The sequence below is a fragment of the Pongo abelii genome, chromosome 3 (assembly GCF_028885655.2).
Source record: "Pongo abelii isolate AG06213 chromosome 3, NHGRI_mPonAbe1-v2.0_pri, whole genome shotgun sequence".
NCBI lineage: Eukaryota > Metazoa > Chordata > Mammalia > Primates > Hominidae > Pongo > Pongo abelii.
Genome location: NC_071988.2, coordinates 41835500 through 41848119, shown reverse-complemented (window position 1 = coordinate 41848119; position 12620 = coordinate 41835500). Strand labels below are relative to the sequence as shown.

Sequence of the window (12620 nt, the reverse complement as noted above, 5' to 3'; positions counted from 1 at the left end):
CGGGACAAATACAGAATGTGAGGTCCCATTCCAGCCAATGGAGACCGGACACAGCAGTAGGGTGAACACGTCAGGTTATAAATGACCCTGTCTCTTTTGTTCAGTGTACTCTCGTGGCAAAACTGCTGGCGAGTGTACCCTTTCTGCAAAAAGTAAAAATGGCCTTACTAAATACATTAAATTTATGTTCAAGTGCTATTTCTTTACGGCACCAGGGAACAAGCATTTCAAACAATGATGGTTAGAATAATGAGCAAAGACTACAGAATCACCTGAGAAACAGGTGACTTATAGTCTAGTCCCAACCCTGCTAGGAACAGATGTGTGACTTCAACGAAGTAACTAACTTTTTTGATAACAATTGTCCGGGCTCCTGAGGGGCTAGTAAGAATCAAATGACTGAAAGTATGTGAAAGCAATTTGAAACATAAAAAGCACTAAAAATAACTAAATGTAGTTGCCAAATATCCTTAAGGCATCGTAGTAGAACAAATGGGAGTAAATGTTGATGGCATTTTTGCTTGTTTAATATTCCAGGGAACAAGGGAAACTCTCAGTCGTCACTGTACTACCCTTGGTGATGCTCTCCGGAAAGAGAATGATTTTGCTCTTATAATTGATGGGAAAACCCTCAAATATGCCTTAACCTTTGGAGTACGACAGTATTTCCTGGACTTAGCTTTGTCATGCAAAGCTGTCATTTGCTGTCGGTAAGTTCTCCTTATCATTGTCAGATTTTAGTAAAGAATGACTTGATATAAGTTCTTGATTTATAAACGTCAATGAAAGTAATCCAGAGTTTACAAAAGTTAGGTTACTTACTAATGTGTTCACTCAAGACTTGAGGTTCACAAACTGGGATGGAATTTGTTAGTTTTAAAAAGTGAGTCCTAACAATCATTAACAAGTATTGTTCCTCATTTGAATCGACAGGTTTCTTGCCATTATCTTTGTTTAAAATGTATTATCTACCTGCATTTCCACCTAGGGCCTTTCTTTAAAGGTCCTGTTTTCTATATTTAAATCTTTGATCCAGCTGCTAAGACTTATTTTGGGGGAATAGCATGATGAAAGATGCAAACTGAATCATTTTCCAAATAGCTGGGCATTTTTCTGAGAGGTATTTATTGACTATACATTCCTTTGCCCTCTAATTTATAAAATTGCCTATATCCTAAATTAAAATCTCTTTTGAGTTATCAAGGCCTAATTCATAGAAATGCATTTTTGTAAACGACATAGCTCCAGTCCTTCCTGAGTTTCTTGTCAAGGAATCTTCCCCATATTTACGTATAAATTGTTTAAACTCTGTCTTCCTAAGACCTAAAGTAGGTTCATGAATATGATGAATAGCCCAGTCTCCTCTTTTCTGATCACCATGAAAACTAAGGATTTCCCCTTTGTCATTCACTATTGAATCTTAGGAGTTGATCAGTCTAGATCCTGGGTAGCAATTTCTCAAATTGCCTTCTTTTCCTGGGACATAAAATGTTAGCAGAGATCTGAAAGATTTCTCAGAATCTGTGCTTTTGGTATTATCTTTAAAACTATTCTATGTGCTTTTATCGTTTTCTTTAAAAAGACATTTACTAATAAAGTTATGCTTTTTATATATACCTTTTTGGTCCGGGTTTATTCACTTAAATATTTTGTATATGGTATTATTTATGAATTATAAGCTATACCTTGTAGACATTTCCTAAGTTTCAGTTGAGACATACTTTCTGAAATATAATTTAAACTATTCTCAATATCTTTTATAAGCATCATTTTAGCCTATAAAATTATACCATATTCAGAGAATTAAGAGTTGCTTATCTTTCCCAGGAGTCTAATTATTTTAGTCATATAATTTCTTTTTCTTTTCTGTGGTATGTATTAACAAATAATATTACTATAACGTTCTTGGACAATATATTGTACAGATGTTTAATATTAGTCATCAGGCTCTTTGCTTAATCATAAAGAGACTGGAAATTATTTTGACTCATTTTTACTTTGGTATTCTCATGCTTTTTAAAATTTACTTTTATAGTGATTTTGCTGGATTCCTTGCAAATATCTTGACTAAGTGTGACTAATGTTCAACTTTGACACTTTTCATCAGAATAATGTGCCAGATTTGGTCACTTAATCACTTTCACTAATGGGATCATAAGGATAAACAAAAGATTGCTCAAAAGCACAAGTGTTATGATTGCTGGCTCCTAGTTGGAAACAACATGAAACAGAATACAGAAGTATTTAGATAAAATGGCCAGTTCCCTAGAGTCATCTGTTATGTGCCTACTTTCTGTGTGCTGGGCACAGTGCGACACATAAAAGATGAGTAACACTTGATACCTGCTGTCCTTCATGTATCTTTCTAAGTCAAATCACAGTTTGGTTTGAAAGATGTGGGAGGCCAATTTTCATATTGCAGTAATTGCAGCTGAGCCTCATTCTTAAAGCATTGCTTAACACAGTACCTCCCACCGTTCTTCAAAAAGTCGAACCACAAAATTAAACAATAGCAGAGGGAGAGAAAAACTAGAAAGCAGAGTCAAGGGAGAAAAAATATGTTCTGTGCTTGTGAAATTCCCTCCCGAAATCCTTGTTCTGGATGCTCACAAGTCACATGGACCTCTGGGCTTCTCCAGGCACCAGGTCCCTGGGAGGGAATCACACCCTGCCATGCACGTGCGGCTCAGCTCTGAAACCGAGCTTATAAAGATGTGTGTGGCCCCTTCCTCCCTCGGTTCTGTTTTATGCATGTTTCAAGACCATGAGGTCCCTACGCAGACACTGAGTTTTATTTCTAGTTTTAAGGTTTTTTTTTTTTTTCTTAAGTCACATATCTTTCCTCAGCTTTTTTCTTCTAATTACCTTCATACTCTCTCTTTTCCCATAAGGACTGTGGTTCAGCTTCCAGCATGTTTGAGAATTGGTCTAAGCCCATAATTACATCAGTGCCACTGCCGGATTTATGTCTGTGCACCTTCTTGGCCTGGTGCCTCTTGGCATTTAAACTATTGGCACAGACCATCTTCTTGTCATTTTGCTTACTGACCTCAAAGTATAATTTCCATGATAATGCTTCTATCCCTGGATAGGAATAGGTGGACCATTCTGTGTATCATTCTTTCCAATTAAACCCAAGTGTCACTCCTCATTTCTCAGATGATTACAATCTCCCGGCCTCAGGAAATCTCTATTTTACTCCATTAGAAGATAGACACTCCAGATAAATACTGATTATTATTTCAAAATACAGTTCGGTACTGTTTCCCAAATTCGTTTATGTTCATACTGGCTTTATGGGCTTTTCTCTCAAATTTAAACGATTTTCCAATCTACTGCTTGTCATTCCACACACATGCAGATAATTCAGAATCTGATCTTCCTCTGCAGTCTTCTCTTTAGCCCTAGGTGGAGTGGAAGTACAGGGGAAAGCCTTCCTATAACAGATAATGAGTCTCCATATTAGTTCCATCATCAGGATTGCATCAGCCACTTTCTTCCCGGATACTATCAGCATACAGGGCAGAATGAGGCAGTTTTTAGTGTTTGCCTCATTGACACAGTTATAAAGATGAGTGTTGTCCCTCCAGAGTCTTCAGCTGAATTGAAAGAAACAGTTGTTCCCAGGCAGCAGACATTATGTCTCTCTCTTACCACTGTTTTTTGAAGGAAATTTTCAGAGACGGAACTAATCCCCCCACCCCAAATTTATTCAGGGCTCTGGAGTCCTGGTGCTTTTGGTTTCCAAAGTATAGGTTGAATGTTGTGCCTCAAATATTTTTCTTAAGTATATAAAACCCAAGAAGTAGAATGAAATCTGTTCTTATCAGTCTCACAGCACTGTATTTTCTTTTCTTTTTTTTTTGTTTTTTTGTTTTTTTTTGTTTTTTTGTTTTGTTTTTTGTTTTTTGTTTTTGTTTCTGTCACCCAGGGTGGAGAGTGCAGTGGCGCGATCTCAGCTCACTGCAACCCCCACCTCTTAGGTTCTCATGCCTCAGCCTCCCGAGTAGCTAGGATTACAGGCGTGTGCCACCATGCCCAGCTAATTTTTTGTATTTTTAGTAGAGCCAGGCTTTTGCCACGTTGCCCAGGTTGATCTCAAACTCCGGAGTTCAGTCAGTCCACACACTCGGCCTCCCAAAGTGCTGAGATTACAGACATGAGCCACCGCTCCTGGCCAACTACTGTTCTTTCATAGATACTGTGCAGCTTTTGTTTTTAACATTGTGAGTATCTACCTGCATAACCTGAACACGTCTAATTTATAGATAGTTTCTGATTCATTTTCCCAGTTATAAACTGCTCCTTGTGGTTCTTCTTCCCCTCTACTCCCTCACTCAAGTCCACTGATTCTCATGATTTGGTGTGATCATGGATACTTTTGGAGAATAAATGAAAGTTATAGACCATTCCCTCCAGAAGAAGTACACATGCACACAAACATGTAAAATTCCATGAAGCCCTTCAGGGATTTTACAGACTCACTGAAACTCCTTGGAGAAATAGATGTAGGGAAAAAAGCTTGTTCTAAGACTCGTGGAGATTTATGGATACAACTGAAATCAAGCACTATCCCAGGGAGTAACTGTACTAAATAAGTAATTCCTAGTCTCAGGGACCAGTGCTTTATGCCCTCTGGTCTTACAGTCTGTATAATTGGTATAAAAGCATTTTATCTAGACATTCACAGAATGCTTGTTCTAGCTCTACTGATTTGGCCATTTGGATATCTGATGGAATCTCTCTGGCCTTGGTTTTGTGACCTATAAAATGAAGAGATTGGAATATCAGTGATTCCTATCTTCCAGGGAACACAGATATAGAAAGCAAATAAAAGTCGACCAGCTTCGTCATAGTAGGGTGGGAGATACACACATGCCCCCTTCCTGGGTTATCTTGTCCTGGTTGGAAAGCTGCTGGGCCAGAGGACCTCTCATAGCCCTTTTAGGTTTTGGATGAACCTTCCTTCTGTTGACCGCTCTGCTGGGAATAGTCTTTCTACTGCTGGGATCAGCTTAATTTGGGGAAGCATCTGTTCTACCTCTTTTAATATTCCCTCCAGAAGAGAGTGGGAATGTTGCAGTGAAGTATTACTGTGCGTTAAATAGCATGTGGTTTCTGAGGTCCTCATCAGTTCACATAACCCAGCCTTTCAAAGAATTTTACATTTTTCTGTAGTTGTCAGTTTAGTTTAAACATATTTGGAAACTTATGTTCTGTGACAGTTGGTTGAAAATTGGCTTAGAGCCTCTAGCTTTTAGACTGTCTAGTAATCATCGTTCTTCTACATAATTTATGTACTCATGTCTTCTGAAAAGCAAAAGTTAAATTGAAGTAAGCATTTTTTCCTACTTGCAACATCTCTAATCAAAGTTTAACCCCCTTTTAGGCCATTTTCCTCATAGTGTATAAAAAAACACTTGACTTCAGTGAGTGTTGTCATTTGGGAGTGGCATTCCAGGCAAAACCTTTCACCTTACTCCTATCAAGGGGTCCTGCAAGAAGTCTAAAGGGACACTGAATATTTGCGGTCATAGCATGAGTGCACTAAATAAAGGCACATCTACTTCTTAAATCTTTAGAGATTGTCTTTAGCTTTAAGAATTTCTCTAAATATGTGTTCTACTTAAAAAGTAGTCATAAAGCACAAATGAAGCTAATAAATGCTCAACAGACATTCCTTTAAAGAAAAAAATTTGTGAACACCATTGGATGCCAAGCAGATGTTTGGCTTTGAAAAGACTTACAAACTGTTAATGAATGTCAACCCTATATTTGCTTCCAAGAAAATATGAAGAAATGTTGGAAATGTTGAGAGAATATTTCTTTCATACGTGTACAGCTAAGAGAGGACACACTGAATACACTTCATAACTTCATAAAATGCCAATAGTTTGCTTTAACATAATAATCATCTGCTCAGCCCTGTCCATCTCCTTTGCTATTCCACCTTGACTGAGTAGTGTTAAAGGAACTGCAATAGCTATATTACAGCCTTTCGGCCAATTATGATGACCACCACCAGGGAAGTCTATATTTGACAATAAAATGTCTAAAAATATATAAGAAATCTAAATGCTACAGAAGCCTACTGTAATTCAACATTTTACAGTTTTAGGTGTGACTCCTTTTAGGTAAACCACCATCACCATTGCCGCCATCACCAGTACACACACACACACACAAGCAGAACTGCAGATTACATAATTCTAATGAGATAGGTAACATGTAATGGAAAGTACATAAAGTGTAAATGCACCTGCTTGAGATTTTCGCAAAGTGCACACACTCCTGTGACAAGCACCTAAGCAGGACCAGCCCCTACGAAGCCCCTCATGCTCCCTTTAGTTGAGGAGCCTCCCAAAGATAACTGCTACCTTGATTTCCATCACCATCCCTCTTATTCATTTTACTGTTTTTCTGTTTTGTTTCATACTAACTTTGAATAAACATATATACCTTCCACAACCACATCCAAATTCTTGATGACTCTTTTCTGTTCTGCAAATTTTAAATGCAGTGCTCTGTAGCTTTCTACTGAAGGCCTCCCCAAAGCTTTACAAAATCAGTCATCAGTACATCAGCACTCTCCTCTATTCTTCAGTCAAATACAAATCTGTCTAATAGATTGCTTACGGTTCTCTGACAGTTCTCATTTGCTAAGGACATGATGTGTGGAACCTATGGCATTTCTCTGACCTGTCAGCCTACTGACCTCATTGTGTGGGAAAGGGAAGCAGAGTTAGCTTTGTGTAACTGGTTCTCCCTGAACCCATGATGGTTTGCAGTGATTACTTCCTTTTCAGTAAACCAATCTGAGCCATTTTGACTTAGGACAAGTTAAAGAAGGACTTGGTGTTTTGAGCAAGGTGGGGCATATATTTTCTGTACAGGGACAGATAGTAAGTATCTGTAGGCTTTGCAGGCCATACAGCTTTCTCTTACAGCTACTCAACTCTGCAGTTGCAGCATGAAAGCAGCTCTAGATGATATGTGAATGAATGGGTGTGGCCATGTTCCAATAAGACTATAAGTACAAAAACCGCTGCTGCTTAAATTTAGCCCTGGGGCCGTAATAAAGTGTCTGTAGCTCATGAGTGAACATGGAAGGAGGTAGTTAAAACAGAACTTTCCTGCAATACTGATGGAATTCATGCTAAGCCCTCCTAGTCTCTGCAAGGAGAGTAATTTCTAGACTGTTCCTTTCTTTTCTTAAAAATTGAAACATTTCCTCATCTCTCCTCACTGGCAGGTGTCCCTTTCTCCACAATTCCTTGAAAAAAATGGACATTCTTTTTATGGTGCCAGCTGCACAATCTGGTGGCTCCATTAAACTTATCCGTGCCATTGGAACCAAGAAAATACCTAAAAATAAGAACATGAATTTGTTTTACAATGAGGTGTCAATACATATTTACACGTAGCAGCAAGACAGAAAGGAAGAACCCAGGGCCATAAATATCTGACCCTGCTCTGTCACTGCAGTGCCTTCCCTCTGTTCTAGGAGAAGCCCCAGCAAGGTGCTAGAGGACATGCTAGCAAAAGAATGAGGAAGATTTGCAAGCTAACCATCTCCCTAGAGGCTTGAACTAAAGCAAGTTGCTCTTTGATTTTTATGTGTTTTTTTGTGTGTGTGTATTCCCCTTATCCCCAGTCCCATTCTATTTACTTCACCTTAGAAAAAATATTCTCAAGTGTTTCATATGTTCCCATCCATTTGCTGTACTTTAGTTGTATATATGTGATTCTGTGAAAAATATCTATTATATGTGTATTGAATTGAAGAAAAGCTTTGTGTTTATAATGACACTCCAGTAAATAATTTTTTTGAGATGGAGTCTCCGTCACCCAGGCTGGACTGCAGTGGTGCAATCTTGGCTCACTGCAGCCTCTACCCACGCCACCCCCCAGCCCCAGACTCAAGTGATCCTCCTACCTCAGCCTCCCAAGTAGCTGGGACCACAGATGCATGCCACCCACACCCAGCTAGTTTTTGTATTTTCAGTAGATATGGGGTTTTATCATGTTGCCCAGGCTGGTCTCAAACTCCTGAGCTCAAGGGATCTACCTGCCTCAGCCTCCCAAAGGGCTGGGATTACAGGCATGAGCCGCCCACCCAAAAAATTTTTTACCTTTATTTTTCTACATGTTTTTGAGACATATCCATGTCACTGTATGTAGAACAAATTTATTTTTTGTTTGTATTTGTTTTTGTTTTTGAGAAGGTAGAGTCTTGCTCTGTTGTCCAGGCTGGAGTACAGCCTGATCTTAGCTCACTGCAGCTTCGACCTCCAAGGCTCAAGCTGTCCTCTCACATCAGCCTCCTGAGTAGCTGGGATAACAGGCCTGCGCCATTACTCCCAGCTAATTTTTAAACTTTTTTTTTTTTTTTTTTTTTAAGAGACGGGGTCTGCCTTTGTTGCCCAGGCTGGTCTCAAACTCCTGGGCTCAAGTAATCCTCCCACCTAGACCTCCCAAAGTGCAGTGATTACAGGTGTGAGCCACTGCGCCTAGCCAAGTTTGTTTATTCTTATCACTGCTTGTTATTACACTAATGCATATACATCATTTCATTTATCTCTTCTCTTAGGGATACCTCAGAGGTTTCCTCCAAATCTTTGCTACCATGAAAAGTACTGCAATGTATATCCTCTGTATGCCCCCAGGCAAGAGTTTTTCTACGAGAAAACTCTTATATGGGGGGAGAGAGAAAGAGAGGGGGCTGGGTATGGGATTGCTTGTCTGTGGGGTATATGTATAATTCTTTCCCATCAGAATTACCACATTGTTCCAAATCTACTAGTGTGCCATCCCAGATCCATGGAATAGAGTTGCTGTTTCCCTACCTTAATAACAATACATAGTATTACTGAATTTATAACTTGGCCAATTTGATGGTTGTGAAATGACACCTTGTTTTTTTTATTTTAATTTCTCTGATTACTAGAGACGTTGAGCATCTCACAGGAGTATTTACCTTTCTCAATTTCTGCTTTTGAAATTTACTCATTCACTTATTCATTCAGCAAGTGTTTTTTGAGTGCTCCCTGTGTGCCAGTAACCTTAATAAGTACTAGAAATAGAGCGGTGAACAATGGGAAAAAAATAATCCCAGCCTTCACGTCATAGCTGTTGTTCAATGACATCAGTAAATATACACACAAATATTCAAAAGACAATAATTGCTGTGTGTGTGTGTGTGTGTGTATGTGTGAATGGTAATAATTGATATATATCAAACAGACATATGTAAAATTAGTGGTAATATTGCTATGAAGAAAAGTAGTACGTTGAAGAGGGGAAAGGGATACTGAAATTTCTGTTGGGTTTCTTCTCTTTTTTCCTGCTTGTATATGAGAACTCTTTGTGTATTCTGGACATTGATTTTTTGTTGTTGTTGATTATTGATGTAGCAAGTGTCTTCTAGGCTGGCTCCCTTCTTAATTTTGCCTGTGATACCCTTCCTTAAACAGAAATCATTGGCTTTGACATAGTCAAACTCCACTAATTTTTTCCTTTTATGATTTGCACTTTTTGGATATAAAGGACTTCCCACTCCTGCATTTTCTTCTGTTAACATTTTTTTTTTTTTAATCTCACTCTGTGGCCCAGGCTGGAGTGCGATGGCGTGATCTCAGCTGACTGCAACCTCTGCCTCCCAGGTTCAAGCAATTCTTCTGCCTCAGCCTCCCGAGTAGCTGGGATTACAGGCATCCACCACCACACATGGCTAATTTTTGCATTTTTAGTAGAGACGGGGTTTCACCATATTGGCCAGGCTGGTCTCAAACTCCTGACCTCAAGAGATCCGCCCGCCTCAGCCTCAGCCTCCCAAAGTGCTGGGATTACAGGCATGACCCACTGCACCCCACCTCTTCTGTTAACTTTACAGCTTTAGTTTTTTCATGTAGGTCTTTTACACATATGGAGTTTATTTTTGTATATGCTAGGAAGGAGGGGGGATCCTTTGTTATTCATTTGTGCATCATGAGCAAATTCTTTCAATAGCATTTACTAAACAATCCACTCTTTTTCCCTCTGCTAGTATGCCCTGTGCTGTAGTGCTCAGGAACTGAGGCCAGACTTTCCAGAGCCTGGACTCTACCTCTTAGTAGCCAAACAACAGATTACTTCTCTGGTTTTAGTATTTTAATCTTTTTTTTGAGATGGAGTCTGTCGCCCAGGCTGGAGTGCAATGGTGCGATCTCAGCTCACTGCAACCTCTGCCTCCCGGGTTCAAGTGATTCTCCTGCCTCACCCTCCCGAGTAGCTGGGATTACAGGTGCCCACCACCACACCCAGCTAACTTTCGTATTTTCAGTAGAGACATGTATTTTACCAGGTTGGCCAGGCTGGTCTCAAACTCCTGACCTCAGGTGATCCACCCACCTCGGCCTCCCAAAGCACTGGGATTACAGGCATGAGCCACCCCGCCCGGCCCTGGTTTTTTAATCTTTAAAATAGAGATAGAAATTGTTCTTCTCATAGAGTTATGAAGAATAAATGAGCTAATACATGGCACCTATTATTAAAATGTTTGTTGCTCTTATAAATGATATCTAATTTTCTCTTATATAGCCTAATTGAATATTTCAGGTGAAATATGTATTTCACCTGACAGTATATATTATATACTGTCATATATAAAGATTCCTCTCTGACCGTTATGGCCTTTTCTGTGTCCTGAATTTTTTTTTTTTTTTGTCTGATATTTAATTTGCTAACCTAGCTTTCCTTTGTTTCATTATGTGTCTTGTCTTTTGCTTTTTTTCTCCAAATCCATATGTTCAATCCTTCTGTATAATATAGTGGTTAACAATGCTGTGTCTGTCCAGCCTGAGCAACAAAGTAAGACCTTGAGTCTCCAAAAAAATTAAAAAGTAGCCAGGTGTGGTGGCATACACCTATGGTCCTGAGACAGGAGGATCACTTGATCCCAGGAGGCCAAGGCTACAATGAGCCATGTTGGCACCACTGCAGTCCAGCCTGGCGACAGAGTGAGACCTTGTTCCAAAAAATAAAAGAATGCTGTGTCTGAATCCACACTGCTTGGGATTGAATCCTAGCTTCACCACTTGCCATTTTACCTTAAACCTTAATAAATATTGTTTGTGCCTGGGATTCCTCATTTGTAAAATGGTGACAATAATAACTTATGGGGTTGTTCTGAGAATTCAACGCATTAGGTGCAAATAAACATTATATTAACTGTTATTATAATTGTTGCTATATTGGACCTCATTTTTTCCCATTTATTTTGGTTTCCATCTATTATGATTTTGTTTCTTTTTTTTTTTTCTCCCCCTAACTTTCACTCTCTAGATCAGATTTTCCTATGCTGGTTTGAAACTTCTATACTCTATTCTGTGAGGGACCCTTTTCCCTATTGTTTGTAACAGGCATTAATGTCCTTTTGGAGGAACAGCAAAAGCTAGGTCCTAATTAGGTAAATTTGGAGGCAGGTCCCAATCTCAGTTTATTAAATCCCTATTTCTCCCTAGTGCCTTTACCTGAGCTCTCCTCTTGTTAGAGGCAGCCGCACTCTGATGGAATTCCCTGTGTGAGGTGGCATTCGGGGGTCTGTCAGCACAGCCATGTTATTGGCACCTCTCCCTGCCTGGCTCTGTGCCTTCAGGTTGACCAGAAAGATCTGGCTTTCCTGTTCCAAGGCATGCGTAGGAATTCTTTCTGCAGTTTTAGCTTTAGGGCACTGAGGATGTACTCCTGGAATTGGAGTGTTTTGTTTTTTAAGCATATTATTTTGGGTTTGATTTCATAAGCTCCAAACCTAAGCCAAACTCTACAGTTGCAATGAGAGAGGCTCCATCCAGCCCAGTCTCACCCCACTCATGCTGGTCAGCTCAAACGGTGCCATGGGCAGGCAACAATGCAGCCAGAAAGCTTGCCCATCCGTGTGTTCTTCCATTATCCCTCACATACCACTCTTTTCCTCCATGCCGCTCAGCTTCTCCCAAGTATTCAACACTTCCTATCGCCCCAAAGGTTTCTCTTGGATTTTTAGTTGATAATTATGACCCTAAAATTTACTGGCCTCCTTTTTTAACTCCTGACATCTTCAGAGTTGTATTTTAGTTTCTGTCAATAGTCTGTGCTACCAATTGTTCCATCTTCCACTAGGTATTTTTAAGGTGAGAGAAGGTTCCTTGGAGAAACTTACCCACACAGCATAGGAACGTCATGAGGCAGAGAAGAGCAAGCTGATTTTCTTCCAACCTAAACAAGCTCTGGGCTGTGCATGATGGCTCACACCTGTAATCCTAGCACTTTGGGAGGCTGAGATGGAAGGATTGCTTGAGGCCAGGAGTTCGAGACCAGCCTAGGCAACATAGTGAGACTCCATCTCCACAAAAAAAAAAATACAAAAATTAGCCAGGCATAGTGGTGTACATTTTTAGACCGAGCTACTCAGGAGGCTGAGGGAGGAGGGTCACTTGAGCCCAAGAGGTTGAGGCTACAGTGAGCCAAGATTGTACTACAGCATTCTAGCCTGGGCGACAGAGCAAGACCTCATCTCAAAAAATTAATTTATCAATTTAATTAAATAAAAAAAAAGCTTTGTCCCTTCCTTACCTCCCCAGAGTCATAGGAAAAGAGATCAC

At 39.8% G+C, this 12620-nt stretch overlaps 1 protein-coding gene across 5 annotated transcripts in view; it reads left to right on the top strand.

Moving 5' to 3' along the window:
* ATP8A1 (ATPase phospholipid transporting 8A1) overlaps positions 1–12620 on the top strand; it is a 257539-nt gene that overhangs the window by 179461 nt on the left and 65458 nt on the right. For all 5 annotated transcript variants that reach the window (XM_054553862.2, XM_024246291.3, XM_024246292.3 and 2 more), the window contains one exon: positions 538–710. In XM_054553862.2, the coding sequence (XP_054409837.1) occupies positions 538–710 (173 nt within the window). The remainder of the gene's footprint in view (positions 1–537; positions 711–12620) is intronic.